General features: G+C 35.9%; 1 protein-coding gene across 2 annotated transcripts in view; it reads right to left on the bottom strand.

Moving 5' to 3' along the window:
* Nucleotides 1-18441, bottom strand: part of LOC103053686 (glypican-5) — a 403447-nt gene that overhangs the window by 142467 nt on the left and 242539 nt on the right. For both annotated transcript variants that reach the window (XM_088131929.1, XM_088131930.1), the window contains one exon: nucleotides 17245-17365. In XM_088131929.1, the coding sequence (XP_087988055.1) occupies nucleotides 17245-17365 (121 nt within the window). The remainder of the gene's footprint in view (nucleotides 1-17244; nucleotides 17366-18441) is intronic.

Raw genomic sequence — 18441 nt, 5'->3', positions numbered from 1 at the left:
TTAGATTAAGAGGCTGACTGACTCCAAAATGACTCTGGACAACTTGTACTAAAAATATGAAAAGAAAACAATTAAAAAAAAAAATCCCAAGTGTCCAGACAAACTCATTCCCTTTAACAAGAAAAAAACCATCACCAACAGGGCTCCACAAATTCCCTCTTCCAAAGCCAAGTTCTTGTGGTGGGATATTGTTCCAGATATAACCCGTTTCCTCTAGAACTCCTTTTATAGACAACTGTGTCAATGGAAACAAGAGTAGCATCTCACTTCAAGTTTTAAATTACTGCCTAGTTCACTCATGGTAAGCACAAAAGTATTCCTATATAAGATCAGTCCCAGACACAAAATAATTTGCAGGCAAAGTCAAAGGGAAGGTGAGAAAGTCACTCCTAGACAAATGATAACCTTTTCAGGTCAGATACTCAAATCAACGATGAGTGAGTGACAAGCCATTAATTTCTAAAAAGAAAAAAAAACATTGCCTTTCAAGGAAAAAACTGAAACATATTGCAACAATGCTTCAATCTTGAAATATGTGGGGAAAAAAGAACATTTGTTACTTGAGCTTCCTCCAAGAAAGGAGAAAGTGTACATGGGTTTCTTCCATTTTGTTATTGTTATATTTCAGACAGTACCATCATATTACATGAAATCTTTTGAAGACACAAAGGCATAAGAAAGAAGATCTAAAACTGATAATGGGGCAAGTGAATGAGAAATAAAGGCAAAGAGGAAAGACAAGGCTGATGAAAATAAAACTGTTAAGTTACAGAATATGAAAAGAGGCAGACTCTAAGGAGGGTTTTGAAAGAATGGGAAGTGGTCCAGTAGATTTTGGTATCTGATTTTCAAAATGGGAATTTTTTTTCTGTGGCAAGGCCCATACTTAGAATTTTATGTTATATAAGTATTCTTGTAAGCTGCCCAGAACAATTAGAATGGGTGGTATATAAATTTATAAATTAAATGTTTAATGATCTCTAAATCAATTAGCCTGTACCCAATGGCCATATGAAAGGCTAGCCTTATATTCACTGAAAATCCTCTGCAGAGGATGACCATTTTCTGAATAGTCATATTGGATGTAGTAAAAAAAAGAGAATAATCTTATATTAGGTGAAGGGAGCTTTCTATAATGAGGACTGTGCTGATGATAATCACTTTGTTTCTCTAACAGGTACAGCTTAGCCCCTTCTCAGTTCATAAGCCTCCAGTCTTTAGAAACAGTCTGGAGGAATACTAGAAGATGAGGAAGGGTATAAGAAAAACTGATTGTATGAGCTTCCTTCTATTCATGCAACTCATCATAAGTTCCAAATCCATTTTTGTAATCCTGAAGTCAAATTCTAAACAGCATTTCATGGAAACCAGTAACTGAGATTTTACTATTCAAAAGAAGTTAAGCCCTACTCAGGTCTGGCCAATGAAAATCACTTTGATGCAAACTTCTGAAATCTACTTTTGTAGAAGAGAGAATTCCAGTATCAGAATTCTGTTGAATATTATTTTAAATATCTGCTATTCTGACCCTATCATATGACTTTAAAATCATTATTTGAAATTATTCCATGTTTTCAACATCATCAGTATATCACTACAGATTTCTATATCTTCCTGTTAAACCTTGATGTATGATGCAATGAGGATGTGCTAAAAACATAATTATGTCATGGATTAAGTTCATGTTATTTTATCTGTGCTATCTGATCACCTTTAGATTACATTAATTTTGACCCTACAGTGCTTCATTTTGAAATATATTGTTGAATTGTTCTTGCAGCTATTGTACAAAGTTATCTAAGGGCAAGTAAATTGGAAATAGAAGAGTTATACATGTGAAATGATTAATTCTGAATAATCACATCCATATATACAATATGTAAAAGACAGTTGTCAACTCTGTGATTCAGCTCTCAAACAGTTTAACAGTTTATAATTTAATGTTCAGCAATAAAGCGAATAGTACAAGATTAATTTAATGTTGACTATGGCATCAACTATAAATGTCACTTCTGAGTTCGTAATTTATAGTCCCCAGAAACCCTGTGGACAGTGAATGAAACATACCATATATAAAAACAATAGTAGCTATATAAAAACTTAGTTACAGTCCTGCAATAAATCAATATATTACAGTTCTGATCTTGGCCTTCCAAATTAAGACTGTGCTATAAAATTAATGAGAATCCAAAGAACTAAATAAAGGGCTATTATTTTTAAAGCAATTGCCATTTAAAAATAAACTGAATGTACTAGTTTTATTTAAATAATACAAAATTTACAATTGTATTTGTTTCCTTCCTAATATTAGATCAGATTTCCAGACCAGAAATAAATTACACTTATGGTAGTGTCTGGTAATTTTATGCTATATAACTGACAATGATTACGAAAACTATGTAAGGGAAAAATAGAGAATTTTAAGCACCAACATGACTGAATAACAAGAAAATAATTTCATGTATTAAAATGTGTTGCAATAAAACTTCAGTTACAATTTTGTGTGCCACCCAGGGTTGTTATTACAATATGGGCAGCTATATAATCAATCAATTTTATTTTGGTCATAGACCAGCATAAGGGCAGCTATATAAGTCTTTTAAAATAAAATAAATACAATAAAATAAATTCTTTTTTATGTATGGAGGAATGTTGGTTCACCTGAATGAAGAATACTTCAATAGACTTATAGCTAGTGCTCAGCACCATGGATTGTGACCTCAGGATGGAAAACAAGTCTCATGTTTTAAACATTTCTTAAGATAGAAAGATGATGATGTCACAGGAGAGGTTTACATTTTTGCCTCTACTTGAATGTTATAAATTCAGATCCCTAAAATAAAGAGCCCAAGTGCACTGCATTACAGCTACATTCATAACCAAGATCCAGAGATCTGGGAAATCTTAGGTCAGCCAATTTAATGTCTGTTCTGGACAAATTGGTGGAAATGGCAATCAAAGAAAAAATCATGCACAGAGGAGAACACACCTTGTTGAAGGAATAGCAACATGGAGTTAGCAAAGATAAACCCTGCCTCATGAACATCTAGAGGGTTTTTTTTTTTCTTTTTCTTTTTTAGGGTATCAGTAAGTACATGGATGGAGGTGATTCTCTCAATATAGCATACTTGGATTTTCAAAACGTCTTTGACCAAAAAAAAAAAAAAAAATCTCACCAAAAGTTTTTGAATAAACTTAGCGGTCATGAGATAAGAAATGTTATGGATAGCTAACTTGTTAAAAACAGAAAGCAGAGAGTATCAATAAATGGGAAATGTTCTGAATGGAGGAAAGGAAGAAGTAGAATCCCTCAAAGATCTGTGTTGGGACCAGTGGTGCTGTTTAAAACTTGTTCTTAAATTACCTTTAAGGGAATGTGAGGAGCTCCAGAAAAATCACTATAGTCAACCAAATGTCAAATGTGATTCAATTTAAGTGTAAAGTGATGCAAGGGGGCGGGGGGACCTTCTAACTTCCCATATATGCTAATAGAGTCTGAACTGTCAGTAACTAACCATGAAAAAGATTTTGGGGCTACTATGACTACATCAATAAAGATGTTAACTTTGCTATGAAAAAGGCAACACTCATATTGCAGGTCATTAGGAAGGCATTGAAATAAACCTTTGAACATTATAATACCCATATACAAATTTATGGTAAATCCACGTCTGGAACACCATGTAGAATTCAGGTTGCCACATTTGAAATAGGATATAATAGAGCTGGAAAAAGTATAGAAGAGAGCAGCTAAAATTATCAAGGGGCTCAAATACCTTTCCCATCAGGAATTAATAGACTATTTGGGATTCTGTCATGGGAAAAAAACAACTAAGGGACATTTGTAAAACAAGCATGCTATAGAGAAAGTGAATGAGGAAAGTTCCTCTCTCAAAACGCTAGGACCAGACATCATCATTGAATTAAGCAGAAAGAAAGAAAGAAAGAAAGAAAGAAAGAAAGAAAGAAAGAAAGAAAAAGAATCTCCAAACAACTTATATATAAGAATCAGATTCTTAGTCTTTGTTCAAGCTATTCTCCTTTGTAACTAAGTTTGCTTGTTACTGCAATAAAGTATCTTATCTACTCAAGCAGAGTTCTTGTATTCCTGTAACTTCTGAATTTCAAAGAAAGAATTATTGCAGCATCCTTGGAGGCAACCTCCATGGCAACTGATATCTCAAAAGTGGCTTACTGCTAAAGGTAGCTCTACTGATGGTGTGTATTAGTAAAGATATTCAACCCCTTGCTATAAGTAAGTGATTTTTATCACATTTTCAAAGAGAAATTCCAGCCCTAAAGGTCACCAGACTTCATGTTTAGCACTTCATTCAGGAAGAATTCCATCAGTGATAAGGCCAAAGTTGGTGGTTTTCCATTTATCATTCATTTTGATTAGGTTATCTTTCACAAATACTGTATCCAATACAGTCTTATTGCAATGAAGTGCAAATCACGTTTTTTATATAATCCAATTATTACTTGGCTTGTCTGCCAGATTACTCTCATAAATACGTCTTTTTGAAAATGTTGTTGAGGTAGGCTTCATGTACACAAGAGGAAACAAATTAAAGAACAGGGTATCAACATGACATTGAATATTATTTTATACTAGAATGCTTGACATTTATGAAACTTCATTGTTAAATTCTTTTTTAAAAAAAGCACAGTTGATTTTCTGACCACAGAAGATGCATCAGCAGACCTTTCCCTTGCTTCTGCTCAACAGTTTATTCCCACATTGTCATTATCTCAAGTGAGCACAGTTGCTTAATTGTTTATTAAATTACTAGATTATGCAATCCACACAAATTCCTGGAAGTTACAGCAACTTCGGTAAAAATAACAGATATAAAGACCAAACAAATATTACTATAAACTTAACAATGCTGTCTCCCCATTCACCAAACATTCTCCAGGGAATCTCAGTTTTCACCAACTTCTAGAAATTCATCAGAGGGGATATTAACCTGAACTTAATGTGGAGCCTTTTCCATAAAGCAAAAGCTGCAACTGAAAAGCACTGTCTATGAAACTTGCCCTTTGACATCTTGAAATTGGGAGACCACTAATAACTTCTGCTGGGAAGTGCAGAGAGGATGGATAAAACCCATCTGTGGTTCTGATGGTACTTAGGACCTAAGCCATATAGAGGTTTACAAGTTAAAACCAACATCTTGAATTACACCTGAAAACCTACTGCAGCCAATGCAGGAGTCACAACACAGGCGTCACATGGCTATAGCATTTCTCATTCACCAATAAGTAAGGTTCTATATTTTGCAACAACTGCAGTTTCCAAGTGCTATTCAAAGGCAGTCCTACAAAGACTTAACTGCAGTAGTCCAATCATGAGGTGATAAGGGTATGTTTCACTGTCACCAGGTAGGATTGTAACTGATGCGCCAGCCAAAGCTGAGTGAAGATCCCATGGCCACAGCTTCTATCTATTCAGCAGTAGAATCCAGCAAGACTCCCAAGTCATGGACCTGCTTCTTCAGGATGACTGCTAACCTACTAGAATTACAAATGGACCTGACTGAGATCCTTTCTGGATAAACAGGAGCTCTGTATTACTTAGGTTTGATGTCAGCCTTTGTTGTCCCATCAAGATTTCAATAGCCAATAAGCACTGAGTAAAGCTTTCCAAAGCTTTCATGTACATATTAAGGAATAGTGGGGAAAGAACTGAATACTGGGACATCACACGTGAGGCTTACCTGGATGACCTCTTCCCTTCCACCAGGAAGAAGCTGAACCACTATAGGACAGTGCCACCTACTCCCAACCCTTGTATACCACTGAGAGATCTAATGCAACCATGTCATGGATTTTTGTGGGTTCACAGGATCTGATAATATACAGGACTGAAAAACATCTCTTGTGAGTTGTTTTTCTTTTGTATTAATGCAATAACTCAAGAAAAACAAGTTTCTATTTTTAGTCTGCATTCAGCATTTTCTTGCAAGAGTTCCTTATAACTAGATAAGCCCAAAGTCTTCTCTCCACCTGCATTTGCCCACCTGATTGATAACAGCAATAAACTGACACCAAAGTTAGAAGTGACTGGCTAAGCATTTTTAAAATGGACTGTTCTCTTTCAGAGGTACAAACAGCCTGAATAATGGCTAAGCATTACTAGAACTTGGTTTCTCTTCTTTCACTCTTCAGCCTCTCCCGATACAGTGGCATTGCAGAAGATTGGCAAGGAGCTAGGTATGTGATCCACTTTTCCTTTCTGGTCATATAAGGTAGTTGTTTAAATAAACTGTTGCAAAGTGTGGCAAGCTTTGCATTGTAAATTCCTCCGCATGCATGCTTAGAAAGGGTTACCTAGCAAGCTTTATGGATTGCATCATTGTACTGTAAACCACTATCACCTAGGAGTTTTGTATCTGTATTTCTACTTGTAACAATTAAGATAAAGATGACAGCATGAGTTCTCTGATCTAATATCTGCTTGGAGGGATAGATGAATGAAATAATGTTTGCCATTAAAATATTCTTACCAAAGGGTCAATTGTCAGAATTATTGATAAGATATCCCATTCCCAGGTGTTGCTTACTAGATGTGATGCCTTATTTAAAATATCTCTGGCAGGTGGTCAAGAGACCCGTTCCCAGGCAATATTCATTGCCATTCTCCCTTTCCACTGCTGGAGTCAAGGCTCCTGAAGGCACTGAAGCTGAAGAGCCCATGTATTTGAAAGGGAGACCTCACCACCAGATAATACACACACTAGGTTCACTTGTCCAACCACTACCAGATCATGGATGAACATGGTCTTATTACAAATTGACTTGGTATTTACTGACAGCAGTTCAAAGCTGAATCACAAGCAATCCAGCCTCCTAGACAAAGGATTGAGGCATTTGGGTTGGAAGTATCAAATTGTCTCCCTTCCCCTTTAATAGCTTGCCCAATCCTCTGGTTAGCTGGAGGAAAATATATGTGCTTTTCCATGCATTTTTTAAAAAATCTGTTATACAAATCTACTTACTAATGGGACTGTTTGGGGAAGTTCCCAACAAACAGCTGTCTAGTAAGCCCCACCCCCAGCAGACTTTGTTATAATTTCCTACCACACCACTCATCACTGAATCTGAGGGAAATATAATAGCTGGTTCCACATGGGTCCCCATATAATGAGAAGAGCATTTAAGCATTTTGGAAATGTAGATGTCAGCACCAAGACCCTTTTAAAGAGAAGCCTGGCTAGGTGTGTAATTGATGGGATAGTTAGCAGGAAGTTCTCTCATTGGCTTCTATATCTAGTTAGGCAATTTAACATCTTTCACTTTTTTGGGGGGGGGGTTCAAGTCAGTCATGACTCCTAGTGACTGCCTAGAAAATCCTGCAGTTTTCTTAGCAAGTTTTCAGAAGTGGTTTGCCATTGCCTGCTTCCTAGGGCTGAGAGAGAGTGACTGGCCCAAGGTCATCCATTTGGGTTTGTGCCTAAGGCAGCCCTAGAACTCATGGTCTTCCTGTTCCTAGCCTTAACCACTACACCTTAACCACTACACCAAACTAGCTCATATCTATACATCCTACTATATCAAGAAGGTCTGGAGCTTTTCCTAAGTAAAAATTCATCAATATGTTTGTCTGGTAAGAAAAGATTCTAGTATTCTCTGTTATCTACCTTTCTGCCTATCTATCTTACTTAACTATCTTATAATGATTTTTACTACAAAGATATTCATCTTGAATGACTACCTTTGCATTGGTCACAGAATGTAAATTTTTGGCTTGGATTCCCTTAATAGAATGATAGCTTGGCCTTTAGTTCCTCCTTCTAGAACTTTCTAGCAATGGGGTCTTTGTTCCATTACATCCATTTTATGGTCCTGTTCTGATAACAGCACTTTAAAGTTAACATGCTAGGCTAGGCCAAAATATCATTTGGTACTTTGTGGTTCAGTGCATTGTGGGTACCCACATTTTCTTAGCATACTGGGAGCCATAACAGGGTTGATTTATTTGGGCATAGCCAAGCTACTAGAACACAGTAATTGTGCTTAGCTAACTTGCCTTACAGATTTAGTATGCTATATGTTCCCAGGCATAATTTAATGTAATATGACCTCCTACAATAGTCTTCTTATATAAACTTTAAGAAAGGTGAGTTTCATATCTGGGCTCCATGTAAACTGCTTATTTGGAAGCTGTGCTTTTCACTAATGCCCCCCCCCCCCGAAAATCTCCCCACAGTGGCAATGTTGGTAAAGCTGGAATTGTTCCTGAGAGCTTCCAGGGAATGAGATTGCTGCCTGGTGACTTGGTTACTTAGGCTCTTATTGTTATTATGAGTTTTTAAATATTTGAATTATATTTTATTTTGCATTTATGTTTTACATTGTTAACTATCCGAATCTAGTAGGCAAACCTAATAAATACACAAAAGAAAAGTCCAAGAAATAGCAAATATAGGTGAAAGAAGGGGAGGGTAAAGTATATTAAAAATATGGGCTGTGTTTAGTTAATGGCTACTATGTGTCAAAGAGGAACTTCTAGAAACCAGATAATCAGATGAGAGCTCTGAGCATTTCTCTCCTTCTGGCTATTTTCTTTGCTTTTCACACAAAATCAATTTTTTATTTCATCTAACAGCATGGCTTTGTTCTGGATTTGGGCCAATGTAATTCACTGCACACTTTGTCTCAGTTAACATCCCAACCAGTGGGTTAATCCTGGAGATTACAGAATTAGCTATAGCAATTATTCCAAAACAAGATATGTCCCCCAAATGCCTTCTATTCTCTTTCTGCATATTTCTGTTCTTACATTCAGGTAAGATGATTAGCTGCCAAATACATATATATGACTCCAATTAACTGCTATTTATATCATTAGTCAACAATTTATCCCAATACAATTGAATAATATACCTTTTAATCATTCATTAACTTAATGAAATCTATTTTAGGTTGGCCAAAATCTAAGTTAGAGGGGGTGAGGCAGAAAATAAATCAGACTAACATATGCGGTTGGTATGTAAATACATATTTGCTGATGCCCCAAACTATGTCACCAGTCTTACTTAAGGATATGTGATGGAATGGACTTATGAAGGCCAGGGTCAGGGAGATAAGCGTGTTCTTAGCCCCCAACAGGAGCGTGGGAAGTTCAAGAAGATGAAGCTGGCACCTCCCTAAGGAATTCATGGTGTTGTGGCTGGCTGGCTTGGGAACTAGGGTTGAGTCTGGGGAGATTGATGTCAGGTTCAGCCCAAAGAACTCCAAGAGACAATGCAAATACAGTTCTGTTGCGTTTATTAGCTTCAACCTCCAGACAGAAATATTACTGGAGGTTACAGTAAAATCCCAAATCTGTTCCCAGGAAGATCTGTGTAAAATTTCTTTACATCTGTAGTCATACAACAACAGTAGTTAAGGTTATTAGGAAAATGTGGGAACACCTGTATACTATTTGGAAACTAGTCTGAGATTTTAAAATGTTATCACTGAGATATTCAAAGTCCCAGTGGAAAAGCGACACACAGTTCTTAAGTAATATCTAATCAGAACTGACATAGAAGTATGTATGATTTAGGTACTGGTTCTGCTATTACAAGTGACATGGCACACTATTAACAACAAAGCCACCATTTAAAAAGAACAGTGCACATGGTTTACCAAACCATCTACATTTCAGCTCTCCTACATTTCTGGATAGCTTTCTTATATCATATGCTGATGGTATGTTGTGAACAATTAAACAGCTAACTGTATAAAAGTATAATTATACAGTAGATATAACATTTTAAATACCTTGTCTTGAATCATGTCTATAATTGAGCTGAAATGGAGAATACTTTCTATGAATGTTTTCAACAATCCCACCTTCAGTAATTTGGGGTATAACAATGAAAGATGAAAAAATGTGTGCTAATTACAATGAAAAGCAGTATTCTCACTTTCAACTGGTTGCTCTCTTCATTGTAAATCTTCATTTAGCCAAATTAGATTGATATGTGTCATTATGTCAAAGTCTGTATCATGCAGGGACGTTATTGAATTTTCTAACAATGAAGATGGCAAAATAGTGAAAGCTGTTCTATGGGATCGGCAGAAAATGTTTGCTAATACTTGGCATGGGAGAGGAAATGGCAGCAGTAACCAATAAAAAGAGTAGACTTTAACCTCTTGGTGTCCACCAGATATATTGTGACTACAAATAAGAATTCAAGGATTCATACTTCCAGGGCACCTGGATGGTCCCAGGTTGCAGAAGGCTATGTTTCCAAGGACACATAAAATATTGATATAAACCCAAATGCCAAATGGGCAAATAATTGCCTCAGCCTTAGTCTTGCCTTCAAATCGTGCCTCTCATATTATTGTCATCCCTGTTTGATCAGCACAGGGTTGGTATAGTGAAGATAGCCACCTCCCATTTATATTTAAAATACAATCAAGTACCTATTTTTTTTTCAAAAGTATACAAAGTTAATTACTGACTCTTAGAAATAGTAATCCAAAGTCCTTTGGTAGAAGAAATCAATTCCTGTGATGCCTGCCCTGGGTGTCTGAATTTCTTCTTTAGAGACTGTGATAGGGAAGAAAGTTGGTCTGCTCTTTCTCTGCACTTACCCTACAGACATTCCTATTATCTCCCTTTTCCCCATTCATGATTAATTTTATGCATATATAACATACCACATTGTTTTACAGCTTTCAGTCTCTTTGTATAATTCAATTATAGTTAGAATAATTCTTCAAGGACGCTGAGTGACTGAAACATTTTGATCAGTTTCATTCCAAACAGTCACAATAGAGATAGGGCTGAATACAAATATGGGTAGATTAAGGTTTTATCTCCTCAGGTAGCATTGCAGATTATCTGAATAATACATGCTGGCTCTCAGGTTATAGGTCTAACAACACACATCCTCTCAGAATCCACCTGCAGTGATTTTTGAGGATCTGGGTATTCTGTGGATAAATCACACAGGAAACAATCATCTCACTATAGGACTGATTAGGTTTCTTTTCTACTTGTTTCAATATATGGAATAGTTAATATCCATACTTAGGAAAAAATCATAAGACAAACTCATTTGGAAAGCAGTAAAAACATTTAGAACTTCTTTATTATAAGGTTAACAACAAGAATCATTAATAGTCCAAGAAAATAAAGAAATAATACTGAAAATAGCAATCAGCAAGTTTGGATACCACATACCAGTTCCTAAATTCTAAGCCTTATATCTATACTTAAGCTTTAACATTTAAATCCAATCTAATCCACATTAAAAATGCAGTCTTATCCATTAAGAGCACAGCGATGGAGAAAGAGCTGAGAGGGATGTCTCATTCTCAACGTGAGGCATCTGTCTATACATATGTGTCCGTTTTCTATTTGCATGCATTTTTATATCTTTTTACAAGCAGTTTACTACAAAAACACCTTGCAAGGTCTGCACACATAGATAACCATGAACATCTTCAGGAGATCTAAGTACAAGCCTACTTCAAAGGGCCTGCCCAAAGCATTTTTAGGGGGCTTTGCTCTACAAAGCTTCTAGCTCAAACTATTAATATGGAGTTTCCTTCCTTATCTTTAGAAAAGACCCTGTGTCCAAGTCAGGATTCTACCCTTAGGTGTTAGTTACCAGAAAGCTCCACAAGTGCTGAGAGCAATGCACAAATATACATTTGTTCCAGCTAATCATCTCCTGATACCCATGAAAATATTAAAACAAACATGGACTGCTGGGTATACAGCACTTGACTCTCCTCCAAACGCTCTCTGAGGCATCACTCTTTTGGCCCCTCCAATCTCAGCCTTTTGCTTGGGCAAAGTTTCTGATCTTTGCATTTAACCTGTTGGAAACTTGAAACTGTATTACCAACTATCTGTTTCAGTTGTCTAGTTTAATTTTATGCCAGGTGTAGATGCAAAATAAACCCGTCATGGAGTTCTGTAGGTGCAAATTTGGGTGATGTGGTAAAATGGACTATATCACAGCATATATAGGTAGCAAAATAGATTCTGCTAATGTCTATTGCTCACAGCTGAAAAAAATCATGCAAGAAAGCATTTCTTATTGTGAAAATGAATGTTTTTAGTATTTATGTACAGGGTTTGTTTTTTATACTTGATTTTTAATGGATTAATTTATTTTAATTATTTATGGGGTATTTTAATTGTTGATGGGGTTTTTGATTTTAACTGTGAGCCGCCCAGAGTCACCCGTCGGGGGGAGATGGGCGGCATACAAATTTAATGATACATAAATAGATAAATAATCTGCTAAAATTGCATATGAAAAGTGTCTAATATTGGTAGCATTTTAAAAAAGTAACATGCAATCACAAACCCAAATTTTACAGCAGACAATAAAAACATAAAAAGAATAAACGGAATAGAATTATATATAAAACCCTGGGAGTTCACATTAGACAGATCTATATATTCCTTATGGAAGATGCCTTTTACAAAAATATTTTTTTCATTTTAATTATTCCTACATTATACTTTCAGTATGTATGCTTCTATTTGATTCTATCATTATGATTCAATATAGCATTCTGATTTATTATGATTAGTTTTTTTCCTAATGAAGCATTATCAACACAGAAAGGCCTATATAAAATGTATACAATAGGCCATCTGGGCAAATAATTCTTGAAAGGGCTTGCAAGAGGAATGATACCTGTATACCCAGAGAAACAGCACATGAATAATAAGCAGTTTCTCAGGGTTATATGTTTGCTAGCACATAATAAAAAGAGATGACGAACTTGTATATATATTTTCTTTTAAAATGTTGTATTTGTGTTTAAATGAGACAATGTTTTACAGAATGTGTATCTGGGGTAAAATCTTCCTTCTGTTTTTAACTCTGAAGCCCATTAGTAATCTTTAGTTTAATTATAGCTGAAGTTGCTATTTTTTTTACAAAACAAACAGAAAATATGTAGTTTGAACTACATCAAAAACCCACTGACAGCACTAGAAGGCACTAAATACATTTCATACCAGATGTTAAATTAAGGAATGACAGAGTTTCCAGAAATATTACTTACGTAGGAAAACAACATGCTCATATCTCCACCTTGGTTTTCTTACTTGATTTAGTACAAATCTGGGTGCTCTGAGTGTGTCTCTTCACCCAAAATCTCCCAAACAACTGAATCACCCTTTGTGGGATGTAAAATGCTTGTCTAGGAGCAAGCTAAGCCACAGGTGCTACATCTAGTTAAATCTCAATAAATAAAGGCTAGGCGGGAACAGAAAATTGAGGTTGAATAACATTTCAGGCCACTGTGTCCTTCCAAAGGCACTAGATTTTGGGAAGGTGCTAAAGTTCAGTGACAGAGTACAACTAATTGCACTTTGGCCATCTTCGCTTTAAAAAGAGCTAGTCCATATCTCTCTACCTGAAATTTCAAGAAACCACTTATCATAAGGGACAAACCAGGGCTCTATGGAAAAATGATATGATTTTGTATAAGGCAGTTTCCTATGTTCCCATTACATGAAAGTGTAGCACAAAAATAGGGATGAGAGGAAGATACTCAATTACATTTTAATGCAATCTACCCAATTTGCAGTTTAAAAACATGGACCAATACAATGAAAGTTAAAACTGCAAACTGTTCCTATAGTGCTAAAATGACAGGGGATAGGGGTTAACTACATTTTCTGCCCCAGATGCAGCTCTGTAATCCTCTGCCCAAGTCTCTGAAATCTCATGTGTGACATCACCCAGGTCTAAGATTTTGGCATTCTCTCACAATACCTTGAAATTTTGGTGGCCTTGTAACATATTTTTGGAACAGAGGTCCATCAATATTTATAAGCAACATAAACACATTGTCAACCGTAGCTAGCCCTTTTACTACTTTTTAGGACTAGGACAAGGATACTTAGATCTCACATTGGAGAGAATCAAATAATGGTGTTTGTGGATTTCTTCTCCTAGGCTAAACTCAGCTGGTAAGTTCTGATGATGTAGAATGGGCTATATTTTAAAGTAGGGCAAAGACTTAAGACTACACATTTTTTGGGTATACTAATGTTTAAGTAAGCATACTCAGGATTGTGTTTAGTATTTCTTGATATGGTGATACAGATGAATTGCATATTTATTACCAATCAATTCATTAATTGAGCACAATATGGCTCAACACAAAACATCCATAAAAAATGTCCCTGGGATCTGCAACTTGGAAGTATATGCCTTTGGTTTTCATGTAAAGACAGTACAGTTTTAAATAATTTAAACTTATTGTCATTGTGGAGATAATGATAATTATTTCAGCAGACATCAATAATAAAATATATTAACTACACATATTAAAAGGTAGAACATCCTTTGATTTCAGCTCTACTCTGAGTGATTTCATGGACATGTCTATACAGTTTTATGGCAGATTTCTATTAATGGAGCTGTGAAGGAAGCAGTATGTGATACCCCCTCTCTCCAATTCTCCTTTGCAAAACTCATGCCCCTTCCTGCATTCCAGAAAGAACCCTAATATTCAGGTGCAGTTGGGAATATGGCAGCTAGAAGGAGAAGGAAATAGCTAAGAATATTCTTCCTCACATTCCATTCTCTAAAGCTCCTGTCAAAATCCAGCCCATTTTCAAACTTAATTATTCCTTTGCCAGGCCCCAATCCTGCAACATTGCTCAAGGGAGTGGCCACCAAGCCAGCCTCTCTTCCCTCATTACTATTGACTGGAACTGCCCACTAAGGAAGTAGTAAAGAAAAGTGGTATTAAAACAGTACCTCCAATCCATAACTCTCACAGGTTATCCTGAAGGATACTTTGGTTAATGTTGTCAAAGGCTGCTGAGATATCTAAAAGGATCAGTAGGCCACTTTACCCTGGCCATACATACAAAAGACAGTATTTGCATTATGATAGCACAACACTGCTTTTGTCATTTGCCCCTCTTGTTGCCTCTTCTGCCCACACACCATGCCTCCCCCTCCAATAGCCAGAACACTGTTAACAACCCTTTTAACAATTTTCTTGAATGGATGAAGTGAAGCAGAGTGAGTATAACTTACTTCAGATGATCTAGTGAGAAAGTTTCTAGTTTGTAAATTTCTGCCATATCAAGATTTAAAAAGAAGAGAAGGAAGTATATTCAAGCTAGTTTTTCATAAACTATTACATTTAAAGGGGGGTAAACACCCCATGAGGTGTTCAGGGTATATAAGATAATACTGCAATATTATGATTTATACTACAATCCTATACATGTCTACTCAGTAGTGAGCCCAATTAAATTTAACAAACATGCATATAGAATTGCAAACTTAGTCATTTTTTGACTGTCAGCTTTTATTCATTAATTAATCCAAATCCAAGATAAAAATCTGTACAAAAATTACTGCATATTAAAAAAATTAGAATCTTCTTTGATTATTTCATCTCATATAAAAGCTCACTAAAATCATGAGTGAAGTAATTAGTAATGCTTAACAATAAAGCTTCTTAAGGCAATAATAAGGATTTTCTTTAATCCATGCAATCAAGCACATTTTACAAAGCTGTGTTTGTTAGGGAAAGAGCATCACTTAAGGAATGTTTTCCCTTAAGGACAGTAGAAAGTCACAGAATAAACCTTTACTTGGTGGAGGAGTAACTGAAGACAGAATGTAATGTTATGCCATTCATGGAATTACTATTTTTCAAGTACAGGTTATGTTCTATTGCTGAAGGCCAGGATCAAAAAACCAAAGATGAAACCCAGCAGGCTGAGCCTAATGGAATACTTAATGTTTTCTTCCTGCGAGGATAGTCCAAGACATTTTGCTGTCTGAGCTGAAGAATAAGATGACATCCTCTCCCATTCCATGTGTAAAATTGGATAAGGAGTCCTTTAAAAATGATAGTGGGATATTTTTCTCCATTGTTGTAGAAGCTAGCATTCTAATTTAGGAAGTGGAGGGCAGATTGTGTGGCTCAAAGCTTTTTCCTTCAAAACCTTATCTCCCATCATCTATCATCTACGGGTCTATCTCATCCTTACTGATGGTGAGGGTGACTTTGTCCCTTTGTATGGCAAGGCTTCTTGCCATATCACACATTACTTTTGATTAAAGAATAAACAACATTTGCAAGGCGGCATCAGGTTGGAGATTTATTTTTTCACAGCATAAAGGACTTCTAACCTCAAGTCCCAGAATAAAAAGCAAAAGCAATGAGTTACAGGATATATACTTTTTCTGTCTTTCTACATGAATCAGCAGAATCATGTAGTACCACCAGCAGCAATTGTTAAAAGTTGCCTGCCTTCTAATAGGGAACAACCAGAGGAGAATTGCTACCTTGTCATTACCAACCTATAACAACACTTTCTCAAGTTGGACAAGGAAATATGCTTACATTAATGAAAAGCAATTTCTGTTAAATATGGTAGGTTGTTCTAGCTAATTTGGAATGACAGTGTCTACAAATTAGTGCAGTGTAATAATAATATGAACCATAATACATTCAACACCAGGAGACAGACCAAACTTCTCAGCAGATGGCTGCACACAGCTCTGAGAGCTCAAGTGAATAACTTGACAGCACAAGTTCGTCATGATTCTGACATGCCTACTGGCAGATCATCCTTTGTTCAGGAAAAAAAATGCTTTCAGAAAAACTTTACAAGATATTTTAACCATTTTAACAAGCTAACCAAATATGGTTAGTGGAGGATATTTTGAAATCTTAGTGCACTGAATCATCATAAACAGAGTCTAACTCTATAGAATTCTATATGTTATTAATACAGAACTATTGGAATATGAGGCCACAATCAACCTCGTGGGCTGCCATGGAATTTACTGTGACTTCATGTCAACTTGCAGGTCAGTAGACATACTCTGGAATGAATGTACTTTTTAAAAAAATGAAAAGTCAATGTGGATAAGCTTAATTTAACTGTGTATCTCACATTGTGTGTTTTAGTTCAGTTCAGTTCAGTTCAAGATTTCTTATTTGGCTGAATACAAAATCCATTATAAGAGGTCACCAGTGATACCTCAAATGTGATGGAGGACAGAAGTCTTTGGTGTTACCTTACAGTACTGATATAGGCATTCTTCAAGACTGTGTGAAGGGTTCTGAACAGTGTGAGCAGCCTTCATGAGTATAATATGGTCCTCAGTGAAGACGTTTGCCCTCCAATATGTGTGTGTATGAAAAGGAAGAAGAGAAGAGCAAGAAGAGTCAGTACAGAAGGCACACGAGAAGAGTAAAAGCCCTTTCAGTTCTCCAAACATAAATACTTACCTGATTAAAATGTTTCAGCTTGTCAATTAAATGAACTATCTGTGGATCCAACCCTCTGACTTTCAGTTCTGGATTATTCATCTGGGCTTTCAATCCATTTGTAACCACTCTGCTTGTATAACTGTAACAGAAAAGGAAAGGAAAGACTGCCATTAGTGAAGTATCTTTAACAATGGGAAAACAGAATTCTCAGACATCTATGAAAAATGTCTTTTGATGGATTTTTGTTTCAGTGAAATACAGACTTGAGGCTGCAAACAGTCCATAGTGAAAGGATACTTCTTTAACAGTCTAAGGGGAAAAGGCTTTCTGCCACAGCAATACATTGTGTTTAACCCTTGAATCTACATTTTGCCAGTAGCAGAATCTGCAGGATGGTGATACCTTTGTTAGAGCCAAACACTTTGTCATAAAATAGTGATAACATTTTGGGATTTTCAAAATCCTTTGTCAGATTCCATTAAGAATTTTAAAGAAATCAGAAGAATGTTGCTATTTTATCCAATTGGCTGAATCCAATTTTTTGAGTCTAAAACAATACCTGAGGTTGATTTGGGATTTTTTTTTTAATGGCCATTATATTATAGTTATTCATAAGTTTTATCTTCCAGAGAAAATCATAGAAGAGAAATAAACTTTCAAAATTGCTGTATTGTTCTTATAAAATAGTTTGTCAGATCTTTGAAGTTACGTTAAACTTCTCTTTGCTTCCACTCATCTGTCAAATGATATGTATAATGAAAGGAAATCAACTAACTGTTTAGATGTTAACACTGTAAAGGAAAGTTCCATGAAGAAGGCACAACCTTTGCACAGATTATGCCCACCTTCAGAGTCCCAGAATGCCTTGTCTGGCCCTCTCTAATTTCAGTTTTCCTTCAGTGGGTAGGAAGATTTGAAATGGACCTCTATTCAGCTTTAGTTGAAACATTTAAAAGACTTCCTACAATAACTCTGACAAACCCAAGTATGATACAACCTGATCTCCCCACTTAGTGATGAAAGCTTGGGAGAGAGTAAATGGGACAGAAATATTGGAAGAAAGATGTGAATATGGTCCTTTGCTCTTGCACATATGTTTAAGTGTGGTATAAACCTAGTTGTGAGTTAACATAAAATCCAAAATGACTCATTTGTTTATTTGTTTATTTATTTATTAAATGTATATGGCTGCCTATCTTATGAAACACAACTCTT

The sequence above is a fragment of the Python bivittatus genome, unplaced genomic scaffold, assembly GCF_059951505.1.
Source record: "Python bivittatus isolate LINGU-HERP-01145 unplaced genomic scaffold, Pbiv_v1 ctg000980_np1212, whole genome shotgun sequence".
Classification (NCBI taxonomy): Eukaryota; Metazoa; Chordata; class Lepidosauria; order Squamata; family Pythonidae; genus Python; species Python bivittatus.
Note: the sequence above shows the minus strand (reverse complement) of the source record. Positions and strands in the feature narration are given on the sequence as shown.